General features: G+C 43.1%; 1 protein-coding gene across 1 annotated transcript in view; it reads right to left on the bottom strand.

Annotated features, from left to right (window-relative positions):
* The window catches only part of LOC110488013 (calcium-binding mitochondrial carrier protein Aralar2-like), a 122471-nt gene extending 104390 nt beyond the window's left edge, over positions 1-18081 (bottom strand). Inside the window, exons 1-5 of the mRNA XM_036971473.1 lie at positions 17710-18081; positions 16679-16726; positions 16058-16200; positions 6812-6927; positions 4482-4621 (exon numbers count right to left, since the gene is read on the bottom strand). Coding sequence (XP_036827368.1) covers positions 4482-4621; positions 6812-6927; positions 16058-16200; positions 16679-16726; positions 17710-17775 — 513 coding nt within the window. The 5' untranslated portion in view covers positions 17776-18081. The remainder of the gene's footprint in view (positions 1-4481; positions 4622-6811; positions 6928-16057; positions 16201-16678; positions 16727-17709) is intronic.
* Positions 18082-26512: the final 8431 nt, after the last annotated feature.

Genomic DNA, 26512 nt, shown 5'->3' with positions numbered 1-26512 from the left:
ACCGGTCGTATGATTGTAGTATTGATCTCCTTCCGGGAACCACCCCCCCCCGGGGTAGACTATACTCTCTTTCGGCTCCCGAACGTAAGGCTCTCGAAGATTATTTGTCTGTAGCTCTTGACGCCGGTACCATAGTCCCCTCCTCCTCTCCCGCCGGAGCGGGGGTTTTTTTTGTCAAGAAGAAGGACGGGTCTCTGCGCCCCTGCATAGATTATCGAGGGCTGAATGACATAACAGTGAAGAATCGTTATCCGCTTCCTCTTATGTCTTCAGCCTTCGAGATCCTGCAGGGAGCCAGGTTTTTCACTAAGTTGGACCTTCATAACGCTTACCATCTTGTGCGCATCAGGGAGGGGGACGAGTGGAAAACGGCGTTTAACACTCCGTTAGGGCACTTTGAATACCGGGTTCTTCCTTTCGGCCTCGCTAACGCTCCAGCTGTCTTTCAGGCATTAGTCAATGATGTCCTGAGAGACATGCTGAACATCTTTGTTTTCGTTTACCTTGACGATATCCTGATTTTTTCACCGTCACTCCAGATTCATGTTCAGCACGTTTGACGTGTCCTCCAGCGCCTTTTAGAGAATTGTCTTTTTGTGAAGGCTGAGAAGTGCACTTTTCATGCCTCCTCCGTCACATTTCTCGGTTCTGTTATTTCCGCTGAAGGCATTAAGATGGATCCCGCTAAGGTCCAAGCTGTCATTGATTGGCCCGTCCCTAAGTCACGCGTCGAGCTGCAGCGCTTTCTCGGCTTCGCGAACTTCTATCGTCGTTTCATCCGTAATTTCGGTCAGGTGGCAGCTCCTCTCACAGCCCTTACTTCTGTCAAGACGTGCTTTAAGTGGTCCGTTTCCGCCCAGGGAGCTTTTGATCTCCTCAAGAATCGTTTTACATCCGCTCCTATCCTTGTTACACCTGACGTCTCTAGACAGTTCGTTGTCGAGGTTGACGCGTCAGAGGTGGGCGTGGGAGCCATTCTTTCTCAGCGCTCCCTCTCTGACGACAAGGTCCACCCATGCGCGTATTTTTCTCATCGCCTGTCGCCGTCGGAACGTAACTATGATGTGGGTAACCGCGAACTGCTCGCCATCCGGTTAGCCCTAGGCGAATGGCGACAGTGGTTGGAGGGGGCGACCGTTCCTTTTGTCGTTTGGACTGACCATAGGAACCTTGAGTACATCCGTTCTGCCAAACGACTTAATGCGCGTCAGGCGCGTTGGGCGCTGTTTTTCGCTCGTTTCGAGTTCGTGATTTCTTATCGTCCGGGCTCTAAGAACACCAAGCCTGATGCTTTGTCTCGTCTCTTCAGTTCTTCAGTAGCCTCCACTGACCCCGAGGGGATTCTCCCTGAGGGGCGTGTTGTCGGGTTGACTGTCTGGGGAATTGAGAGGCAGGTAAAACAAGCGCTCACTCACACTCCGTCGCCGCGCGCTTGTCCTAGGAACCTTCTTTTCGTTCCCGTTCCTACTCGTCTGGCCGTTCTTCAGTGGGCTCACTCTGCCAAGTTAGCCGGCCACCCTGGCGTTCGGGGTACGCTTGCTTCCATTCGCCAGCGTTTTTGGTGGCCCACCCGGGAGCATGACACGCGTCGTTTCGTGGCTGCTTGTTCGGTCTGCGCGCAGACTAAGTCCGGTAACTCTCCTCCTGCCGGCCATCTCAGGCCGCTTCCTATTCCCTCTCGACCGTGGTCTCACATCGCCTTAGATTTTGTCACCGGACTGCCTTCGTCAGCGGGGAAGACTGTTATTCTTACGGTTGTCGATAGGTTCTCTAAGGCGGCTCATTTCATTCCCCTTGCTAAGCTTCCTTCTGCTAAAGAGACGGCACAAATCGAGAATGTTTTCAGAATTCATGGCCTTCCGTCAGACGTCGTTTCGGACAGAGGTCCGCAATTCACGTCTCAATTTTGGAGGGAGTTTTGCCGTTTGATTGGGGCTTCCGTCAGTCTCTCTTCCGGCTTTCACCCCCAGTCTAACGGTCAAGCAGAACGGGCCAATCAGACTATTGGTCGCATCTTACGCAGTCTTTCTTTTCGCAACCCTGCGTCTTGGTCAGAACAGCTCCCCTGGGCAGAATACGCCCACAACTCGCTTCCTTCGTCTGCGACCGGGCTATCTCCTTTTCAGAGTAGCCTCGGGTACCAGCCTCCGCTGTTCTCATCTCAGTTCGCCGAGTCCAGCGTTCCCTCCGCTCAGGCTTTTGTCCAACGTTGCGAGCGCACCTGGAAGAGGGTCAGGTCTGCACTTTGCCGTTATAGGACGCAGACTGTGAGGGCTGCTAATAAGCGTAGAACTAAGAGTCCTAGATATTGTCGCGGTCAGAGAGTTTGGCTCTCCACTCAGAACCCTTAAGACGGCTTCTCGCAAGTTGACCCCGCGGTTCATTGGTCCGTTCCGTATTTCTCGGGTCATTAATCCTGTCGCAGTTCGACTTCTTCTTCCGCGATACCTTCGTCGCGTCCACCCGGTCTTCCATGTCTCCTGCATCAAGCCCGTCCTTCGCGCCCCCGCTCGTCTTCCCCCCCCCCCCCCCCCATCCTTGTCGAGGGCGCACCCATCTACAGGGTCCGTAGAATTTTGGACATGCGTCCTCGGGGCCGTGGTCACCAGTACCTCGTAGATTGGGAGGGGTACGGTCCTGAGGAGAGGAGTTGGGTTCCCTCTCGGGACGTGCTGGACCGTGCGCTGATCGAGGATTTCCTCCGTTGCCGCCAGGTTTCCTCCTCGAGTGCGCCAGGAGGCGCTCGGTGAGTGGGGGGGTACTGTCATGTACTGTCATGTTGTGTCTTGTCTCTGTCCTTTCCCTTCACCCTGTCTCCCTCTGCTGGTCGTTGTTAGGTTACCTTTTCTCCCCCTCTTTCCCCCAGCTGTGCCTTGTCTCCTCCTAACCACCTCGTCACCCCTTTTCCCACCTGTTCCCTTTTTCCCTCTGATTAGTCCCCTATATCTCTCTCTGTTTTTGTTCCTGTCCTTGTCGGATTCTTGTTTGTTGTGTTTCATGCCTGAACCAGACTGTCGTCATGTTTGCTGTAACCTTGTCTTGTCCTGTCGGAATCTGCCGGTCCGTCTGAGCCTACCTATGTTTGGTAATTAAAGAAGCTCTGTTTAAGTTAATTCGCTTTTGGGTCCTCATTCACGCACCGTAACAGAATCAGGTTAATATGGCTGGCTGTGTTGGGGAAACAGGACCAAGTAGAATCAGGTTAATGTTGGGGAAACAGGACCAAGTAGAGGAACCTGGGAGTGTGTATCAAGCCAAGGCTGGATAGGCATCCCCAACACTGAATACAGACACACACACATCATGGGCATCACACACACTGAATACAGACACGCACACATCGTGGGCATCACACACACTGAATACAGACACACACACCATCGGCATCACACACAGCCTAAATACAGACACACACACCATCGGCATCACACACAGCCTGAATACAGACACACACACCATCGGCATCACACACAGCCTGAATACAGACACACACACCATCGGCATCACACACAGCCTGAATACAGACACACACACCATCGGCATCACACACAGCCTGAATACAGACACACACACACCATCGGCATCACACACAGCCTGAAAACAGACACACACACCATCGGCATCACACACAGCCTGAATACAGACACACACACCATCGGCATCACACACAGTCTGAATACAGACACACACACCATCGGCATCACACACAGCCTGAATACAGACACACACACCATCGGCATCACACACAGTCTGAATACAGACACACACACCATCGGCATCACACACAGCCTAAATACAGACACACACACCATCGGCATCACACACAGCCTGAATACAGACACACACACCATCGGCATCACACACAGCCTGAATACAGACACACACACCATCGGCATCACACACAGCCTGAATACAGACACACACACCATCGGCATCACACACAGCCTGAATACAGACACACACACACCATCGGCATCACACACAGCCTGAAAACAGACACACACACCATCGGCATCACACACAGCCTGAATACAGACACACACACCATCGGCATCACACACAGTCTGAATACAGACAAGGAGGTTATAGTAAAGGTCAAACACGAAAACTGATGTGGTTTCATTGACTTTGTCAGAAGAAAATTCCATACCATAATTAATATACAGGGTCTGAAGGCAAAATGAAAAAGACTTGACAGACAGATAGACAAAGTCTGACACGAATGGAGAGGATGAAATTGAGAGCGAGATAGAAACATTGACAGAGAGATAAAGAGGGAGACGCATATTTAAACGGACATCTGACTGACAGAGACACATTGACGTGGACAAAGAATTTGCTCAGACAGAAAGAGAGAGAGCGAGAGAGAGAGAGAAAAAGAGAGAGAAAAAATTAGAGAGAGATTTGCGAAAGAGAAAGAAAGAAAGAGAGAGAGAGACAGTCTATGTGACTGCAAGGTGATATAGAGAATTTTAACCCACCAGGAGGAACTGGGTGAACTCTCCATAGCTGAGGTGCTTGGTCCTCTCCATGCCGAAGTGCAGCCGCATGAACTCAGAGTCCCAGTTAAAGGGGATGTGCTGATGGTTTGTGGTTTGGCTGAAGACCTGCTTCACGTCCTCTGAGGAGAGACGAGACAAGCACCTTTAATGAAATCAGTCCCCTTTTCATTCAGACAATGTTGACAGACTACTGTAGATGGCTGGTTAGCTGTAGCATTGCGTCACAAGACTCGGTTACTTGCAGACATGGTGGACATTGTTGTGTATTATGTCAAAGGGTATTATTTTGTATCAAGTCATTGGAATGATCATTGACCAGTTTTTTAAGAGATTTCATATTAGAAAAGTATGTGTTAATAACGATGAAAGTTACAGGTTCCTGAAGCCACAGGGCTCAACAACGATGATGGATTGACATCTGATGGAAGCATTAGACAGTACTGTAGGCATACTGTAGCTATAAAATATGTGAAGCTATGTGATTACACACTTTTAAAATTCTGTATCAGTCTCAGCCAATAGAGGTAATGTAGGTGGGAGACATTGAACACCAGCCCAAATGATTACACCCTTATCAGAGAAACCAAAACAAACAGAGCCAGAGGAACCTACTCCTTATTACGCCACGAAACCAGAAACGTGTTTCAAACCTGCTAGTATGTATCAGTGTAACTAAGAGGGGAATAAATAACTTAAAGAGAAATGAGAGAGGCATTTGGGCCGCACACTAGAAATATGGAGTGTGATTTTTCCCCCTACCTTTTGGAACAAGACAGCTCCAACAGGTTTTACACTTTAATGAGGCAATAAAAATGCTGCATTTACTCAACAGTGTAACACTGCCGTGCCATTCCCCATTCCAGACCTGCCGTTTATATTATCAGCCTTTATGGACCTGTCGACACCCAGGCAACCTTTTATCCTCTTTTTTTATCTCTTTGGCTGCAGTACAATCCCGTTTTAACATGCATTCATGTCACGGTTTGTGGAACTCTATTCCACCAAATTATGGATGTATTTTTATGAAACACTAAGAAATAACAGTGTATTCATCCCTTCATGTAAAAATATATGTTTTTCCGTGTTCACTTAATATAAATTACACAGGTTACTAACAAACAAGAAAAGAGAGTACAAAAATGTTTTGAAAAGAAATAAGAAATCAGAACAAGCCATTGATGTTGAAAAACAAACTGTCTTTAATGCAGCTAAGCCGCAGCAATGAATGCTTTTAATAAGTTATAAAGGAGTGACTTGTTATAGTGGTTGAGATGGAGAAGGCCATTTCATCTAATGAAAAAGCAAAGAGAAAAGAGAAAATGATGGAATGGATCACAAAAAAGTGACTTTGACAAGACCATAATCTCAGACACAAGTTAAAATGGTAGCAGAACATGAGGTACAGACAGCAGTGTATGTGAAATATTTGACTTCTTATTGCATCTCCTAGCGTAGCCACAGTAGCATTCAGGTAGGCTACATTCATTAACCTTTCAGAAGGCAGAAAAACAACAGACCTTTCAATTACTAAACCAGATATACCAAGCCACAGATAAATAGTCTAATTGAGCTTTTAAAATATGAAAATTAACATATGTGCATATATAATGAACCACAATGATCTTACTCCCTGCCGACGAGCAACAATTAGAATGGAATTTAGTTTCTCTCTGTTTGTGCCCAAGATATGTGTGCTGCATTTCAAATCAGTCCTAATGTGCTAATGTGGCACACCTACAGAAGGCAAAATTAGGGTTGTTTAAATCAATTAGGGAAATGTGAAATGAGCAACACGTACAAATGTCTCCTCTTCTAACCTCTGGGCTCGGAGGCTTCTGGGTAATGGTGCCAATCACACACACACTCTCCTCCTTTCCGACAGACATGTCTTCTCCCCCTCCACCCCTCCACCCTTCCAAAACCAATATCTGTCATCCTGTCATCTCCATAGGGGTGCTTACACTGTCACCTTCATAGGGGCTAAGGTTACTGTCATTGACTCTGATGGTTATGTTTGACAATATAATTTTTTGTCATTTTGAGAGAGTAAAACATATTTTATTATCAACTTCTTCCAAAATAACAAAATGTCCAATGAAATTTACTTTCAGTAAATAAAAGACCTCACAGTGTACTAAGAATTCTTCCTTCACTTACATATTAAAAGCCTAGCTATAAGTGTAAACATTTTGTACTTCAACGGTCACCTGCATATCACAGGTCTCTCATATGTCACAAATCATACCAGGGGATTAGAGGGTTAGAGCTAAAATAGAGCTGTCAATCAAACCAGAGGGAAGGTTAGGTACCGTAGGTGGCTGCTCCTTTGCCAGTCTTGTCAAACAGCAGGAAGGCGACCATGTAGAGAGCATCTGGAGCACACAGGACCGACTCAAAAGCCACAAACTCCTGGAAGGAGATCAACCTGAAGGAGAGAAAGAGAGAGAGAAGGAGAGGGAGAGAGAGCGAGAGAGAGAGACTGTTGTGTTGATGGTATCCTCAATGAAATTATAAAGTATACAGACCACAAATTCCAATCTGCTAAACTTAAACTCTTTAACATCATCTTCAGCTCTGGCATCTTCGACAATATTTGGAACCAAGGAATAATCACCCCAATTCACAAAAGTGGAGACGAATTTGACCCCAATAACTACCATAGGATATGGGTCGACAGCAACCTTGGGAAAATCCTCTGCATTATCATTAATAGCAGACTTGTACATTTCTTCAGTGAAAACAATGTACTGAGCAAATGTCAAATAAGCTTTTTACCAAATTACCGTACGATAGACCACGTGTTCACCCTGCACACCCTAATTGACAAACAAACAAGCAAAACAATGGCAAGGGCTTCTCATGCTTTGTTGATTTCAAAAAACCTTTGACTCAATTTGGCATGAGGGTCTGCTATACAAATTGATGGAAAGTGGTGTTGGGGGTAAAACATACCATATTATAAAATCCATGTACACAAACAACAACTGTGCGGTTAAAATTGGCAAAAAAACAGGGATGCAGCTTAAGCCCCACTCTCTTCAATTTAGATATCAACAAATTGGCAAGGGCACTAGCACAGCCTCCAGCACCCGCCTCACCCTACTAGAATCTGAAGTAAAATGTCTACTGTTTGCTGATGATCTGGTGTTTCTGTCCCCAACCAAGGAAGGCCTACAGCAGCATCTAGATCTTCTGCACAGATCCTGTCAGACCTGGGTCCTGACACTAAATCTCAGTAAGACAAAAAAGGTCCAGTTCCCAGGACCACGAATACAAATTCCATCTAGACACCGTTGCCCTATTGCACACAAAAAGCTATGCATACCTCGGCCTAAACATCAGCGCCACTGGTAACTTCCACAAAGCTATGAACGATCTGAGAGACAAGGCAAGGGCCTTCTATGCCATCAAAAGGAACAGAAAATTTGACATAACAATTAGGATCTGGATAAAAAATACTTGAATCAGTTATAGAACTCATTGCCCTTTATGGTTGTGGGGTCTGGGGTCTGCTCACCAACCAAGAATTCACAAAATGGGACAAACACCAAATTCAGACTCTGCATGCAGAATTCTGCAAAAATATCCTCAGTGTACAATGTAAAACACCAAATAATGCATGCAGAGCAGAATTAGGCTGATACCTGCTAATTATTAGAATCCAGAAAAGAGCCAATAAATTCTACAACCACCTAAAAGGAAGTGATTCCCAAACCTTCCATAACAAAGCCCTAACCTACTGAGAAATTAACCTGGAGAAGAGACCCCTAAGCAAGCTGATCCTGGGACTCTGTTCAAAAACACAAACAGACCCCCCAGGACAGCAACACAACCAAATCATGAGAAAACAAAAAGATAATTACTTGATACATTGGAAAGAATTAACAAAGAAACTGAGCAAGCTAGAATGCTATTTGGCCCTAAACAGAGACTACACAGTGGCAGAATATCTGACCACCGTAACTAACCCAAACTTAAGGAAAGCTTTGATTATGTACAGACTCAGTGAGCATAGCCTTGCTATTTAGAAAGGCCGCCGTAGGCAGACCTGGCTCTCAAGAGAAGGCAGGCTATGTGCACACTGCCCACAAAATGAGGTGGAAACTGGGCTACCTAACCTCCTGCCAAATGTATGACCATATTAGCGACACATATTTCCCTCAGATTACACAGATCCACAAAGAATTTGAAAGCAAACCCAATTTTGATAAACTCTCATACCTACTGGGTGAAATACCACAGTGTGCCATCACAGCAGCAAGATGTGTGACCTGTTGCCACAACAAAAGGGCAACCAGTGAAGAACAAACACCATTGTAAATACAACCCATTTTTATGTTTATTTATTTTACCTTTTGTACTTTAACTATTTGCACAACACTGTATATAGACATAATATGACACTTGAAATGTCTTAATTATTTTGGAACTTCTGTGAGTGTAATGTTTACTGTACATTTTTATTGTTTATTTCACTTTTGTATATTATCTATTTCACTCGCTTTGGCAATGTTAACATATGTTTACCATGAATTGAAAGAGAGAGAGAGAGAAATAGTGAGAGAAATAGTGAGAGAAATAGTGAGAGAAATAGTGAGAGAAATAGTGAGAGAGAAGTGAGACAAATAAAAAGAAAGTTGAATGTGAGGCTATCTGGTAAAAGTATACTCAGATAATGTCATGTTCCACAATGAGAGAGCAGAGGAGGACTATCAGCATCACTAGAACACATTTTACAGCACTTGCTGTGCAATCATTTAGAGCAGAACTATAGAACACAAGTTTCATCTTATACAACACTGGATGACAAAACCAATTTACAGAACAGCCGATCAATCTATGAAAATCTTAATAAAGGTAGGCTACTTCTCAGCTGAGTGAAATGTCAAACTTAATGAGAATGATTTCATGTCAGTGTTGTGTCTGAGTTGACTGCTATAACGTTGACGGGCAACTTTACACATGTAAAAATGATTTAATATGAAGTTACACATTTCCCCCTCTGCCATGATAAACAGGTGTATATCGATATACAGTGGGGAGAACAAGTATTTGATACACTGCAGATTTTGCAGGTTTTCTGACTTACAAAGCATGTAGAGGTCTGTAATTTTTATCATAGGTACACTTCAACTGTGAGAGACGGAATCTAAAACAAAAATCTAGAAAATCACATTGTAGGATTTTTAAGTAATTAATTTGCATTTTATTGCATGACATAAGTATTTGATCACCTACCAACCAGTAAGAATTCTGGCTCTCACAGACCTGTTAGTTTTTCTTTAAGAATCCCTCCTGTTCTCCACTCATTACCTGTATTAACTGCACCTATTTAAACTCGTTACCTGTATAAAAGACACCTGTCCACACATTCAATCAAACAGACTCCAACCTCTCCACAATGGCCAAGACCAGGGAGCTGTGTAAGGACATCAGGGATAAAATTGTAGACCTGCACAAGGCTGGGATGGGCTACAGGACAATAGGCAAGCAGCTTGGTGAGAAGGCAACAACTGTTGGCGCAATTATTAGAAAACGGAAGAAGTTCAAGATGACGGTCAATCACTCTCAGTCTGGGGCTCCATGCAAGATCTCACCTCGTGGGGCATCAATGATCATGAGGAAGGTGAGGGATCAGCCCAGAACTACACGGCAGGACCTGGTCAATGACCTGAAGAGAGCTGGGACCACAGTCTCCATTAGTAACACACTACGCCGTCATGGATTAAAATCCTGCAGCGCACACAAGGTCCCCCTGCTCAAGCCAGCGCATGTCCAGGCCCGTCTGAATGACCATCTGGATGATCCAGAGGAGGAATGGGAGAAGGTCATGTGGTCTGATGAGACAAAAATAGAGCTTTTTGGTCTAAACTCCACTCGCCGTGTTTGGAGGAAGAAGAAGGATGAGTACAACCCCAAGAACACCATCCCAACTGTGAAGCATGAAGGTGGAAACATCATTCTTTGGGGATGCTTTTCTGCAAAGGGGACAGGACGACTGCACTGTATTGAGGAGAATGGATGGGGCCATGTATCGCGAGATCTTGGCCAACAACCTCCTTCCCTCAGTAAGAGCATTGAAGATGGGTCGTGGCTGGGTCTTCCAGCATGACAACGACCCGAAACACACAGCCAGGGCAACCAAGGAGTGGCTCCGTAAGAAGCATCTCAAGGTCCTGGAGTGGCCTAGCCAGTCTCCAGACCTGAACCCAATAGAAAATCTTTGCAGGGAGCTGAAAGTCCGTATTGCCCAGCGACAGCCCCGAAACCTGAAGGATCTGGAGAAGGTTTGTATGGAGGAGTGGGCCAAAATCCCTGCTGCAGTGTGTGCAAACCTGGTCAAGAACTACAGGAAACGTATGATCTCTGTAATTGCAAACAAAGGTTTCTGTACCAAATATTAAGTTCTGCTTTTCTGATGTATCAATTACTTATGTCATGAAATAAAATGCAAATGAATTACTTAAAAATCATACAATGTGATTTTCTGGATTTTTGTTTTAGATTCCGTCTCTCACAGTTGAAGTGTACCTATGATAAAAATTACAGACCTCTACATGCTTTGTAAGTAGGAAAACCTGCAGAATAGGCAGCGTATCAAATACATGTTCTCCCCACAGTATATCTTTCTATCTCTCTATATTTTTTATATCTTTCTTGCGGTCTTTCTCTCTCTCTCTATCTTTCTCTCTCTTTCTTTCTTTCTATCTATCTATCTCTCTCTCTTTATTTCTCTGTCTCTCTGTCTCTCTCTCTCTCTCTCTCTGGATGTGTAACCTGCAGCATGTATGTGTCACTAATATCGTTGTATTTCACTTCTTTATGATATTACTACAAATGGCCATACATCATCTACAAAAACAGGACAAAGATACCAACAGGGTCATTTGAACTCCCATGGGAGCCCCTGGGGACAACGGCGCAATCTAGTCTTAATTCATGCGCGGTTCAAAGTTGCCTGAAGTCCATTATGAATTTCACAAATGGATACAATAATTATGCGGGGTCAGTTCTAATGAGCAATCCCCTGAGCACACATCTCTAATCTATTTCAATTTCCAGGGGAGAGATGATTACATTTTCCTGGCAACTCTAATTAATTTTGTTACTGATGAAATTCAAAGAGGGATTAATTGGGAATCTGTAGGCTTGTAGGTATGCTCTGCTCTGTCTGCCTTGCGGTGTAGAAAAATCGGAAAGAGTAATTGTTTTATTGACTTAGCTAGCTGGCGGTTTTCAAACAGGGGCCTGCTGGTGGGGTTTGGGTGGAGGTGCACAAAAGTGCCCTGCTACAAGCTAATATGGGTACAGCTCTTGTGGCTGGAACCATATTAAATGTTGAACATTAAAATTGGTTGAAACATAAAAACTCTTAGAAGGTCATTTCGTGAGTTACTGTAGACAAACTTCAGAGGAATGCAGGAGAGAGAACAGAGACTGCCTAAAATGCAGTAGGGAAGTGCAGTAGGATTTTTTATGTGCATCTGTTTACGTTGGTGAGCATTTCAGTAGTTATGAAGCCATGGATTATGACAATGTTACTGTAACTTGTTGATTATCAGGGGTTGATTATCAGGGGTATTAAGATGACTTTGGGAGATGTGAGAGGGTTCAGGAGGTATTACACACACTATGGTGAATGTGCCAGGGATGAGGATTATGATAGTTGATTAGCATTCCTATGACTAGGGGCTCCCGAGTGGCGCAGCGGTCTAAGGAGCTGCATCTCAGTGCAATAGGTGTCACTACAGTCTCTGGTTCAAATCCAGGCTGAATCACAGCTGGCCGTGATTGACAGTCCCATAGGGCGGCGCACAATTGACCCAGCATCGTCCAGGTTTGGCCAGAGTAGGCCATCATTGTAAATAAGAATTTGATCTTAACTGACTTGCCTAGTAAAATAAATAAAAAACAACTAGAAAACAATTACCCCCCAAAAAGAGATGCCAGCATGTTGTAATGCAAACAAACCATCTACCAACTAATATGGCATGTGACCAGATTGTACATTGTCTGAGTGCACAAAAACATATGCATTTACAAACATGAGACTACAGTATGTGTCCAGGAAATGTAAGATATAAATCCCAACATGTGCAGTTAATGCTATACTAAATAGAGAGGATTATTTTTCATTTGAAATCAGTAGCTATTCAGTCAATATGATCATGCAGTACATGTGGCCCTTTCTTAGTCCGAGTGAGAGGTCAACAAAGGTTGAAAGTGTATCTCTATACAAAGTCGATAAGTAGGTATACATCCTTGATGTCTTTGTTCGAGGGTGTATATGATGTCTACACTTTTTTGTCATCTTCAGCTGGTAAACACAGCTCCTAGAAGAGCTATCCAGGACCTACAACACTGTTTACAGCATAAACATTTGGGCGGGTTAGGCTGGAGCGACAGCTTTTATCCCTGACAGTAGAGGGGTAAGAGGACACCTTCAATGATCCCCTGTCCCTGCTATTGTCACTGACAGCCTTCCACCCAGAGGTGACTGCTGGCTAGCTGACTGGCTGGCTGGCAGTCCGGCTGTCTGTTTCGCTAGCTGTCCGGCTGGTGGGCTGGATGCTTTGGGTTCTTCCAAGCAGGCACACCAAAATACACATGTCTGGCTGGAAGGACTGCTATTTTCCCAGCATGCTCTCTTTACAAAGTTTTAACCCCCAAGAGACTTGGGAGGGGTTTCACACTTGGAAGAGTTTTCCATCGAAAAAGAGAGAGAGAGGGGGGGGGGGAGCAAGAGAGAGAAAGAGAGAGCAAGAGAGAGAAAAAGAAAATGAGAGAGACAGGGAAGGAGGGAGGCAGGAAAAATCTCTGACACATATTTCCGACAGCAGCAGGGATGTCTACATAGACAGAAAGGGAGTGTATCTATCTCAGCCAGCCAAGTCTGGGGAGGCTGAATAACAAGAGAGAAAAGTGATTTCAAGGCAGAGAGAGAAACTGTGATGGCCGTCAGTGAGTGTATCACCTAATTTACACAGTCACAGAGGGAGGCAGAGAAATGCATTACACTGTTTACGTACACCCAAACCCCCTCTACTCCGAAAAAAACAATTACCCCTCCCTGACTTATCTCTGTGAAATGGAATCCTACCTGGGGTAAAAACAGCAGCAAGACGCATTAGAGAAAAAAATGTATGCAGTATGCACATCCTGAAAAATACTGTAATTTAAGATAGAGGGAGTATATGAAAATACAATAGACTCTGTGGATTATTTTCTTAGTTTATTTTCTTTCAGGGAGCTCACTCAACAGGTTCTTGTCAAAAACAATGTATTTCTGTTTTCTGTGAACATAAAAGGGGGTGTTGTTGACACGCGCAACCATTGTCTGTTCTCTCTTCCCGCGCTAGGCATAATCATCCATCTCATTGTCTAACGGAAATCAAAACATCTTTTTAGGGTTCACTGGCAAAAAATAACAAAATACATGGCGACTAACCTACAATGTCAACTGTAAACAAAATGGATGCATTCAAACAAAGGTCTCTGATTTTGTGGCTTTGATCAAACTATCAAACCAGACATTTCTACTCCCTTGTCATTTCCTATCCCCTCCCCACCACCCCATCTCACCAAATGAGGTTTAGATACAGAGACCAAGCCATGGTTTCCTAATAGATTTATCCCTTAATAGCAGTGATGCCGTCGCCATTTATCTGGCTCCCAAATCCACACAATGCAGGAGTGCTGAATGGCACGGGCAATTACAGTGCATGTGTGCAGCCAGCCAGCCTCCACTCCATTTTAAAGCAGGCCTTCATAATGTGAGCAACATGACCGCATGCACTCTGCTCTTTGCTGGAGCCCAGGTGGTTGCCGTGGCAACACGCTTTTTCTTTTTGACTTACCCTAACATTTTATTGCCCGTCATTATGTATCATTAAAAACATACATATTAATGTAAAAAATAGGGGTGATGGGGGGAGAGGGGGATAAGATGAGATGAATTAGGCTAGCAACAACCAACAGAAGGAAGGGAACAACACCTGACAAATGGGCTTTGAGGATTTGTAGGATTCTCTTTTTCTACTAAATAAATCAGATACATTTGTGGTAGAATAAGTGGTTAGCAAAACATTATTAATTGTTTCTTGGATTGAATCCTGTGTATTAGAAAATAAGGGCTAGGGGAGTACACAGGATCAAAGCCAGATACAGTATATACACGCACTGGCCAGTTTATTAGGTACACCACCACGTTCACGAAAATGATTCACTCCTACAGACAGTGAATCATGTGGCTTGCAATATAAAGCAGGCAGGCAGGCATCGAGGCATTCAGTTACTGTTCAATTGAATGTTAGAATGGGCAAAATGAGTGACCTAAGCAATTTTGAGTGTGGTATGATCTTTGGTACCAGGCATGCCAGATCCAGTATCTCAGAAACGGCCACCCACCTGGGCTTTTCACGCACGACAGTATCTAGGGTTTCCCCAGAATAATGTGACAAAAAAACATCCAGCCAGCAGCAGACCTGTGTGTGAAAACAAGCAGTATTCAGAACGGCATCTCCAAACACACAACTTGTCGATCCTTATCACGGATGGGCTATTGCAGCAGACGACCACACCGGGTTCCACGCCTATCAGCTAAATACAAGAAGAAGCGGCTCCAGTGGGCATGCGATCACCAACAATGGACAATTGAGGAGTGGAAAAACCTTGCCCGGTCTGACAAATCCTGGTTCCTGTTGGGTCATGCTGATGGCAGAGATAGGATTTGACTCAAGCAGCATGAGTCCATGGACCCTACCTACCTGGTGTCAACTGTACAGGCTGGTGGCGGTGGTCAACCGCTGTCCAATCTGCATCAACTGCGTGATGCAGCATGGACTAACATCCCTGAGGAACGTTTCAGACTTGTAGAATCCATGCCCCGGAGAATTCTGTCTGTTCTGGAAGCAAAGTGGGGTCCGACCCGGTAGTAGATTGGTGTACCTAATAAACTGGACATGTATATCTACTGTATATAGATATATATATATATATATATATATATATATATACATATATATGTGCTTAATGCAAGTAATGGTGAATAAAAATACTAAAACAATCCCTGTTGTCCTGTGTTTTTCTCCACAATGTTAAATTCATACCTAGGGCTCTACATTTTCCTGACCATGTGACTTATACAAAAACCTCTAGGGCCCTTGCTAAAAGGACAGCAGGTAGCCTAGCGGTTAGAGTTTTGGGAAAGTACCCGAAAGGTCACTAGTCGAATCCCGAGCCGACACTGTGAAAAATCTTGATCTTGGCGAACCCTGGCTGTTACCCCATTCTCGGGGGGAGTTGGGATATGCAAAAAACACATTTCCAATTCACATTTGAAATATGACAAACATGACCACCCACCAAATTATCAAAATACTCCAGGTCCTTGTCATAACCAACCTATAACTAGGCCTAATGCCTATGCTTCTCATAGTCAGAGCCTGTATTCACAAATTGTCTCCTATTCATTATGATTAAAAAGCTAAACTGATCCTAGATTAGCACTCCTACTCTGATAGGCTTTGTGATAAGAGCCCTGATCTTCTACACACCCATCTTTCTTCTGGTCCACTACCCCAGCCAGCAGTGAGGTGGCCTCATCAGACAGCCTGATGTCAGTGTGTGCGTGGAGGAACCGGGTCACAAAGTCCTCCGGAGACATGTAGTGCTCATCATTTTTCTGGATGCTGGCATACTGCAATGGCAAACGCATACACACACAAAAACGCATGCACATGCACACACACACAGACACACACACAGACAGGCAGACAGACAGAGACACACACAGAGAGACACACAAACACACACAGACAGAACTCATTGTTGATTTGGTAATATATGATCTACTGATTGAGGAAGACACTGTACACATGTTCAAACCTTTGGGCTGACACCTAACTTGAGATCATTCGCATGTAACTTGAGACTTTCGCATAAATCATGCATTGATGTCAATGGTAGAAATTTGAGTTGTGTGCAGGGATCTCAAGTTAGGATTCAGACAACAATAAGGAAAACCATGAATGTGCTATTGACTCTTGTTTAGGTGACTTGAGCCAGAAGAAGGCCACAAATTAATGCATTATTAACAATGGCATTCCAGTACATGAAGTTGTCTTGTATGCAGAGTGCTAAGGCAACATTGGTGAATATATTTTTACACAACTCACCTTTAAAAAAATAGCTTTCAGCTCAGTAGGGTCAGCCCTCCTTTGTCCCTGGAGAAATTAAACAAAATTACATGAAATTACAACAAAGACCACAGTTACCTATCAACATAATCAACAACCAAGCTCTCATTAGCTCAATATTGTAGTAATAACCTGATAATAATACACTTTTTTTTAAATTACAATTCTATTAACAGGCATATTAGGAGAATGTTAACTTAGCCTACATGTCTTGTTAACAAGATATTTTACTCACTTTGTAGTAAAAGTGAGACATGCTATTTTGACCATGTTTAGGATTCAACAAGTCAATATTAGGCCTACTCTCTTTTTTATATACAGTGATCTAATGAAATGGGCTGGTCATACTAACAGAGGATCCAGCAGTATACAGGTCATTGGGGGAGGGGACACTTCATTCAAAACAGTGGCACGAGGCACATGACGACACAAGGCACGTGCTGAATGTATCTTGTAGAATGTTGATACATTTTCACATTATGTGAAATATCTGCGGCAATGACGCGAGTAACAACAGTAGCCTGCCTATATTACTGTATGTATATTGGGAGAATCGTCATATAGCATAAGGCTACGCAAGGTTACCAGCACTGAGCGTATAAAGCTTACCAGGCTAGAGCCGGCTTCACGTCAAATACGTGCTTGCTAATCAGCCAGTGGCTCGAGACGTGTAACGGACAGAGACCACCGGTTTCAGTGGCAGGTCAGTCTGATAACCGGATTCCGCATAGTGCATCACAGGGAAAGGCTGTATCCCATTACCACCTTGCCCCGTCCTCCTCGCTGTAAAGCCCCAATGTCATTGCCACTGGCTAATGTTAACCTCGAACATCCTCTTATCCGGCTAACTAACGTTAGTAGCTAGCTGGCTAGCCATCTATCAATACATGGGGGAGGAAGTCAGTGTGTGAGAATGTGGTCCATGCGTTCGGAGGTGTCGTTGTATGTTCTGCCATTGTCTATTTCACCTACTGACAAAATGTTTTTTTCCTCGTACAAGGTGAACTTACCTTTGCAGCCATAGCAAGATTACTGTCAACCAACCAAGCCCACTCTGACCAAGCAAACCCGGTCATTTTATTTTGCTTGACGACGTTCCCATGGAAATCACGCGCGGCTGTCGGATGGTGCAGAGAGGAGCTTAAAAAGGCGGCTCAAGTGTTCACGTGGTATAGAGCGGTCAACAGGTAGCGTGGTATGTAGCTGTTAACCGGTAGAGGTTGTCAGTTTGGCATCGTCATCATGTAACCATCCATATTACTGTTCATTAATACACTGTTACTACACAGGTATTAGAGGAATGTGTTTCCAATGAATTACCAATTGGCCCTATGCCTACACAAGCCCTGATGCATTTAGTTAAACATCTAAAAAAAAAGTGTCACTCCATAATAATACAATCATTATTTATGGTAGCCCATTCCCACCACTCCCTTCCAAAAAAAGTGATACTATCTAAAACTGTTGAGATATTAAGTCAACATTTTGAGATACTAACTCCACATTTCGAGATACATACAGTAGGGTATGTGTCTTCATTTGTATCATTATGTGGGGATTTCCATCTGTCCATGTTGCAGAGATCAGTACAGCAGGGCCGCCCGCAAACGTTTTGATAAAAATATTGCCACCAAAGCGTTGAAAATAGGGACAACATACTGTTCTTTAGATATGATTTGTCAACTCATGCACAATTAATCTGTGCTTCAGTCTGACCAACTCTAGCCTACTGATAACAACCACAACTGCAGGTAGCCTAGAGAAGCCAATTTTGTTTTTACCTTTATTTAACTGGGCAAGTCAGTTAAGAACAAGTTCTTATTTACAATGTGGGTTAACTGCCTTGTTCAGGGACAGAACAACAGATTTTTACCCTCAGCTCAGGGACTCAATCTAGCAACATTTTGGTTACTAGCCCAATGCTCTAACCACTAGGCTACCTGCCTCCGGTCAGGCCAGGGGAAAGTAACAGGCTGACAACACTGCTCGTGTCGTGTGCACGAGTGTTGCAAAATACATTTAGAAATCTATATTATTCAATTATTGCACCCACACTGCTCGCGTGCGCCAACGAGCGTCTGCATTGCCAAGAGCTAAAATAGAAGTCAGTTCTATTTCTGACGCAGATCACGCTGCAAGTCCTGCCTCTCCCATCTCCTCATTGGTTTAACAAAGCAGGTACCCACATGCCATCTCCTCATTGGTTATACCCACGTGGGTGACTGAAAGACGAACGAGGTCGGTGGCGGTAATGCACCTAATTTATGAAAGTTGGCAATCGCAATATAAAGTCAAGAAAAGAAAAAGCCTAGAAGGAGGAGAGATGACTAGAAACAATTCGTTTGACCTTTTTATGTGTGGATTAATTGTCGGAGTAGAGGACCTTGTGCATTTCAGGTAAAATAACAACTCAATGTTTATATCCCAGGACAAATTAGCTAGCAACAGCAAGCTATCTAAATAGGACAAATTAGTTAGCAAGTGCAAGCTATCTAAATTGCCATAAAGGTTTAATGCTTTTCGACCTGTCCCCAAATTAATGTAATTGGTTCAGAGTTTGTTTTGGTATTTTAACCCGCGTGTCGCGTTTGGTGTAGGGGGACAAAATTCATTTATGCATAATGGCGCAGTTTGGGTTCCGTGTAAGCGGTAACATCATGTATTTATAGACTAAAATAGGCCTATTTATTTTTGTTGAGAAAATGTGGTTTATATTCAAACTTCAGGTGGCTAGGCTACCTAGACCTAATCAATCCAAAATTATTGACTGGCATTCACAATCAACACAACAGTAATGACATACTGTGTGAATAACTTTTTAATTACAGATGCAAAGGCCTACACAATGCAACCCTGCATAAAGCAAACTCAGCCATGTTAGTTATATTGTGCAATCGCAGTTGTTGTCTTTAAAAAAACTAAAAAACATATGACCTGATTAGAAAATATCTAGTCTCATCATAGCCCATATAAAACCATTTTACAGTAGTATTTTTTTACAATGTTATACCCTCCAACTAGGATCCGGAGTTTTACCTAGTTAGGTTAGCCCAGTGGATCTCAAACCTCTTCTCAGGAACCCCCAGACATTTCACAATTTTGTTTTAGCCCTGAACTAATTCACCTGACTCACCTAATCAAGGACAAGTTGTGCTAGTTCTGGAATAGATCAAATGCATGAACTGGCTGGAGGTACACGAACAGAGGTTTGAGAACCACTGGGTAAGCCAACCAGATCAGGAAATCTCCAGGGCCCCAGGAAAATAAAAATAATACAAGTTAAATGGGTTTCCATTGCATTTTCAACTCTACTGATGGTTTTGTCACAAAAAACTGTTGCGATATATAGCAAATGTGCCCACTCTGGCCTTGGCACATGAGCTCTAGCCAACAGCTACTGCAGCAGATACAGTGTGGGCAAGCATAGCCGCGGGAAGCAGGGGTGCTGAGGGTGCTGCAGGAACCCCTGAAAAATCAGGAAAATAAATACATATTTTTGTTTTGTTTTGCACAAAAGTAGTGCACTGAGCCTTTACTAGTCCTGTATTAGGGAACGATATAGCCATCTGTAGTGTGGGCAGAAACAATCTCAGCACCCACCGAACATCTTCACACTACTGTGTGTGTAGGCTACCTATATTATGAGATTATTATGGATAAGAGCGATAATATTTGTATTTGTCAAACGGCAGCCAAGCATCGATCACCATTTCACCAGAATAAGACCCTCAATATTTATTGGAAAGGAGCATCAAGCTCATCACCTTGCACTTTCACCACCATGTGAAGTTCATCATAACTTATTTCATCTGCAGACTAATAATTAAACGCATAAAAGCGCATCCACCGCCATTTTTCGCATAATCCATTTTACAGACATAAAATGATCCCACCATGTCCAATGAACAAATTGACTGTCAGCATTTAAAAAATGATTCTATCAACCCGGTTGTGACTTTTTTCATCCGTCAGGTACTTCAATTAATCCATCAGATGATTCATTTTTTTAAACCACATTGTGGACCTCTCAAATTGAGTTTTGAGACACTAAAAACAATGATATTCAAACATGGTACAGGCCTCATCAATAATGCATTACATCATCTATACACATGCATAAACAAAAACAAAACAAGGTACAATGTAGTGATGTAGTATGTCATAATGGTCTTCTATTGGCTATTCCTCCCATGAGTGTAGTAGCTCTTCAATCAGTCATAAAGCTTCTCAAGTTTCAAGTTTTATTAGTCGTATGTACGGGATACGCATGGTATACATCTTCTAACTAAATGTTTACTTGCAGGTTCCTTCCTCGACAATGTAACAACAATAAGAAATAATAAAAAAGAAGAATACGAACATAAAGTAAATGACAAGGAACCTGACAAAGAACTTCTCACAGAACCTCATCTAAAGATCTGAAAAGGGGCATTTATGGAAGAGAGCATACAAGGTTTCTGCTCCCACCTCTTCCCCAGAGTAAATGGTTCCGCTACTTTATATTTCCTTTCCATTCCATCCCTCCATGCTTTGTGTCAGGGGGAAAAATAGAGGGAGAGAGGAAGAGAGAGAGAGAGAGAAAATTCCATGACTACAATAGCAAAGGTTAACATTACTCACAGCATAAAAACAATTTAAAAGGGAGCAAAAGGGCCCTAATGGCACATGGTCTTCAAAGAAAATGCATTTTGCGCTCAAAATAATTCATAGCTTTTTGCTGGTGGCTTTTCGGATTCCCGGATCACCAGCATGAACCACTGTATTTTTCTCAGCAGGCTGTCTGCTCCTCTCAAAATGGCCAACGCAGGGAATAGCCCACATCCCCCCCAAATATTGATGGCACAGTCTACCCTTTATTGGAAAAATGGCTGTGAGTAACATTTAATGAGCTAATCTCATAACCTGCATTTCATTTGGTTGTATAACAATATTTAAGAAGATTTAAACATGAATGATTTGGTCCTTTGACATAGCATTACTGGGTGGTATTAAATGACTACTGGCGGTAGCACACAGAGGTGTGCTATTGTTTGTTGAGGTTATGATTTGCAGCATTTGTGAGCCATGAGACCTTGTTGTTTTGCATATGCATCCACTCTTTCTTCATGTGAAAAAACTTTATCCATAATCATTGTGAGAGATTTACATGACAAATAGGCCTTTGGGAAACAATGATGCTAAATCATTTAATTCCCTGATCTGATTTCCCTGTCTTATTTTTAGGAACAGAATTTGAGAACTAAAACTAATTTGAAAGGCCAACTGAATCACGGATGTGGTCCTGGACTGGTCCAAGGTCCCATGAGAGATTGAATAATGGGGATAAACCCTGGAACCTCTGACCCCTCCTGGCCTGGGGAGTCACTGGGTCACCTCTCTCGGCCTCTCGGTCCCCGAGGACCCACGCGTTCGGACGGAATGAGCGATGAGTGAATGACGACCATCTTCTATTTTTAACCATCTAAACAGTGTTTTAAAAATAGACCCCCTCAGTTATAAACAAATGATTAGACCACTTTGGGCCTCTTCACCGACCACACAGTCTCTATTAACTGTCAATAACTGTAGACCCTAGAGGTCAAAGGGGGTTAAAGACTTTCTATTAAAAGTAACGGACACAAGGGATGTGTTCTTGAAAAATTGTGTCTTGGATTTGAAATTCTGACAGCTTAATGGCGGCCTCTCAAATAGCACTGTAAATGACCAGTTTGGTCTTACTTTTATTGCCGTCGTCTGTCAGTCACTCAAAGGTCTTTTTTTTCTCTTTAAGTGGATTCACATAGTTTTGTAAGTCATCCGTTGAAGACTTTATTCTGTTTTTGTCTCTCCCCTGGGTTATTCTCTTGTAGGATGTGACTTTGGGTTGTATTTTTCTGATGAAAGATGACATGGAAGATGTATTCATGATAAGATAATGTGATTCTGAGGGGTGTGTGGTGGATGTAGACCTGAGAGAAAGGGTCACCTTCCGGCAACAGTTTTTCCATTAATTAAGTTAAGGAACCGTTGTCTTTACACCTAGCCATCTCAATCTCTACCAGTCAGAGTGTACATACCTCATAGAAAAAATAACATTTTTGTTAAAGTGAATATTTATACCCAGATTAATTTGTCCAAGGCCTTTTAGTATATATCACTTGGAAACGTTTTAAAACCCTCTATAAGTCAAGGCCTCGCCAATTCCAGTCGTGTTAGCTATGTGACACGTAAAGCAAACATCAAGTGTCTGCAAACAGCTAAGCCTTGCATTGTACAACAACAACAAACCCTGCAAACCCACGGCTTGCCAAAATAGGTTTTATATAACTTGTGACTTGTTGGACCAAACCACAATACAAACACGCTGTCCAGATAGTGTGGGTGGACTGAGAGAGACAAATGTGTTTTGCATTAAAATAAGAAACTTATGAGAATAGACATTATAAAGCATTTTACATAATACAATATTTTACCATGCTTATCAAATTACATTTACAGTATCTATAAATCGAAAAACACATTTAAGATGAGTACATCATCCTTACTGTATACAGTATCTTACAGTGGTGAAAAAAAGTAATCGGTTGCATTACTTGAGTAAAAGTAAAGATACCTTAATAGAAAATGACTTAATAGAAAAGTAAAAGTGAAACTCAACCAGTAAAATACTACTTGAGTAAAAGTCTAAAAATATTTGCTTTTAAATGTACAGTGATCGAAAAAGTAGTGTGATGGAAAATGATGGAAAAAGTACTCAGTTGTCATACTTAAGTAAAAAGTTAAAGTAAATGCTATACATCAAATTCCTTACATTAGCAAGCAAACCAGACGGCACCATTTTCTTGTTTTGATTTATTCACGGAATGCCAGAGGAACACTCCAACATCATCTGCAAATGCAGTATTTGTGTTTAGTGAGTCCACCAGATCAGAGGAAGTAAGATGACAATGCGTTATATTGCTAGGTGCGTGAATTTGACCAAATTGCTGTCCTGCCTGAGCATTCAAAATGTAATGAGTATTTTTGGGTGTTAGGGAAAATGTATGGGAGTAAAATATTTTTTTAAATATCTTTACGAATGCGGTGAAGTAAAAGTCAAAATTGTCAAAAATATAAATAGTAAAGTACAGATACCCCAAGTAAACTACTTAAGTAGTACTTCAAAGTATTTTTCTTAGTCACTTTACACTACTAGTATCTTATTACTGTATACAATAAGACTTGTGCAATACTTTAGTATCCAAATATGTACACTTCTTTCTGCCTAGCAACTAACAATGTATATTTTCATCTATCTCCATATCTAGCCAATCAGAGGGATGTCAAACACAATGCAGGAACATCATCTGTAACACGCGGTGCTTTAAAGTGGCACCGCTGTAAACACTGCACCGGTAATAGAGCATGACAAGCGCTTTCTTGTTTACGCTGAAATAATTCTGTGTTTGAATAACATCCCAACGACTTACTTAGCCAATCAAACTCACTCTGGTTCCATTCATAGACCAGACTGATAAATAGTTCTGACATTAGACATGGGATGGGAGATGGAATAGGAACGTTTTCTACTCACAGTTGTCCGGCTCATAGAGATTGGTTGCTAAGACCTGACCCCAGAGCAGATTATTTTTTCTTTTAAAGACTATAAGAGGGAAATAAGGTGAATTGACCTGCATAGTTGAGGACGTTATTCCTCCATTATGGATTTACTACAAATTTATTTACTATACATTTTTCTACTCATTCAATATTCCACTCACGTCGCTAACCACACGCAAACTCAGGCATGCACACACACACGCACACACATTCACTTGCAGCCGAAGTCCTCCCCCACCCCTTACCACCACTGTCCACCCACTCCTTCTCCTCCAAACCTCAATGAGACTGCTGGCTTCTGGATGAATCTGTTTAACATCTTTCAGTTCAGATGAAGAGCTACACTAAACATGCTCAGGGGCATCTGGGATGGGCTGAAATTGGCCTTCTGGAGGGCTGGGCGGATGCACCCGCCGGGGTGGTTTGAGAAGGTCCAGGCGGTCAGTGGGGCTTGAACCCCTCTCCAAAAAAACAAGGGCCCACACTCAGGCCTGCAACACGAGAGGGCGTAGGGTCCCCCTCCTAGGCTAAATTAACCCAGATGCTGCCCACAAACACAGGGTCCGGGCATTCTGGTTAGAGAAGGATGGATGGAGGGAGTGAGAGAGAGAGGAGAGCGGTGTGTGGAGGCTTTAGGCTCTTCTCTTCCCTTGGCTGAGTCAGTTGTCTCTCAGATTCCTGGGCTTTCTCATAATTGGTGATCACAGGGGCCCCGCAAGGAGCATTGTGGGGAATTATCAGAGGGGCATTTGTCTTTGAACTAAACAAGTACACCAGCAAATCTTTAAGTCTTTTCCTTTTCATCTCCCTGAGGAGTTGGCCATCTGGTCCTATAGAGTGAAGACCAGGAGTGGTGTGGAATGTGTGTGTGTGTGTGTGTGTGTGTATGCAGTCCCCACATTGATTACATATTGGAATTAAGGGATTACACCAGGGAAAGAAGATATTGATCTGTAATCACAATTGATTGGGGACCAGGGTTGATTATGCACCACAGATTAAACACTGTCAATAAAGTTACTATTTTATCTTAACTAAATATTTGTATTACATCAACAAATGTAAGTTAGAGATACATTAAGTAAAGTAGGCATATATCCTTTGTTTATTTTAGCTTAGCCCCAAAAAGGCAACCTGCAAAACACAGCTCGGCTACTATCAATAGTGGGTGGGATGATTTTAGAAAAAAATACCATTTGGAAAAAGAGGGGAATGCCCATGTATGCATCCCCTCACCCCTCCCTCTTCTAGCCTGGGATTCAAAGCTACTTTTTCCTAGCAGGCTTTGGCGGTGTTTCTCAGTTGAGACCCCTAGAGTAACCTGTGTCAGTCCTAATTGGTCAGCCTCGCCTGATGCCATCCAGACACCCAATCGTGAAACACACACCACTTTGTTTGCATTTATGTTTTTTTCTCCGAACCCTCCCCTTTCCCCCAATCCCAAGCAGGGGAATAAACAACACATTTCCTATTTCATTTCGGTAAGCCCTCGCCTGCTTTAGTTCATACCTAAATCACTTTGCCACTCGGAAGACAAATAGTTAAAGTAAGGACGACTAAACTTCCCTGAGTGAGTGAAATGAAAAAGCTCACTTCAGGTTTTGTCCCTCTGTAATTTTGAGAGTAAGAGAAACATCAAAAACTCTCTGTTTCGATTCAGAGTAGCAATAAATATGTAGTAGGCCTTCAACGCTTGAAATTGCTCAGTGAATGCACATGGCAATATCCATCAATCTCTATTGAATGTGTTGGACGTGCTAGGTGATTATGATCTGTTTGAGACTTGAAAAGAGAGCCAGCACAGTACAGCTTCTTTGAACATCGTCGTGAATAAGACATTGGCACTGAGGTGATGACATTTGTCTGATATACCTGATATAGCATAAGCACATCCGTGTGTGTGTGTGTGTGTGTGTTGGAGAGTGTGCGTGCGTGTGTGTGTTTGTGTGTGCATGTACTGTATGTATGACTATGTCTGTCTTTATGCTAGCCTGTCTGTGTGTGCTCATCTGTGTGTGGGGGACTGCATGCCTGTGTAGATGGCTGGTGTGCAGCCTCAGGCTCAGGCAGAGATTTGGAGCGTTGTTGTCGTCTAGCGAGCAGACAGACGCTCACACATGATTAATCGTTTCCTTGTTGGACCCAGCACCATTGACCGTGGCGGTGCCAGGCCTCCCAGGCTCTCCAACCCACTGCCGCTCGCAGCAGCTAATAATTTGCCTGTGTTTGTCTGTT

Source organism: Oncorhynchus mykiss, chromosome 32, assembly GCF_013265735.2.
Source record: "Oncorhynchus mykiss isolate Arlee chromosome 32, USDA_OmykA_1.1, whole genome shotgun sequence".
NCBI classification, from domain to species: Eukaryota; Metazoa; Chordata; class Actinopteri; order Salmoniformes; family Salmonidae; genus Oncorhynchus; species Oncorhynchus mykiss.
Note: the sequence above shows the minus strand (reverse complement) of the source record. Positions and strands in the feature narration are given on the sequence as shown.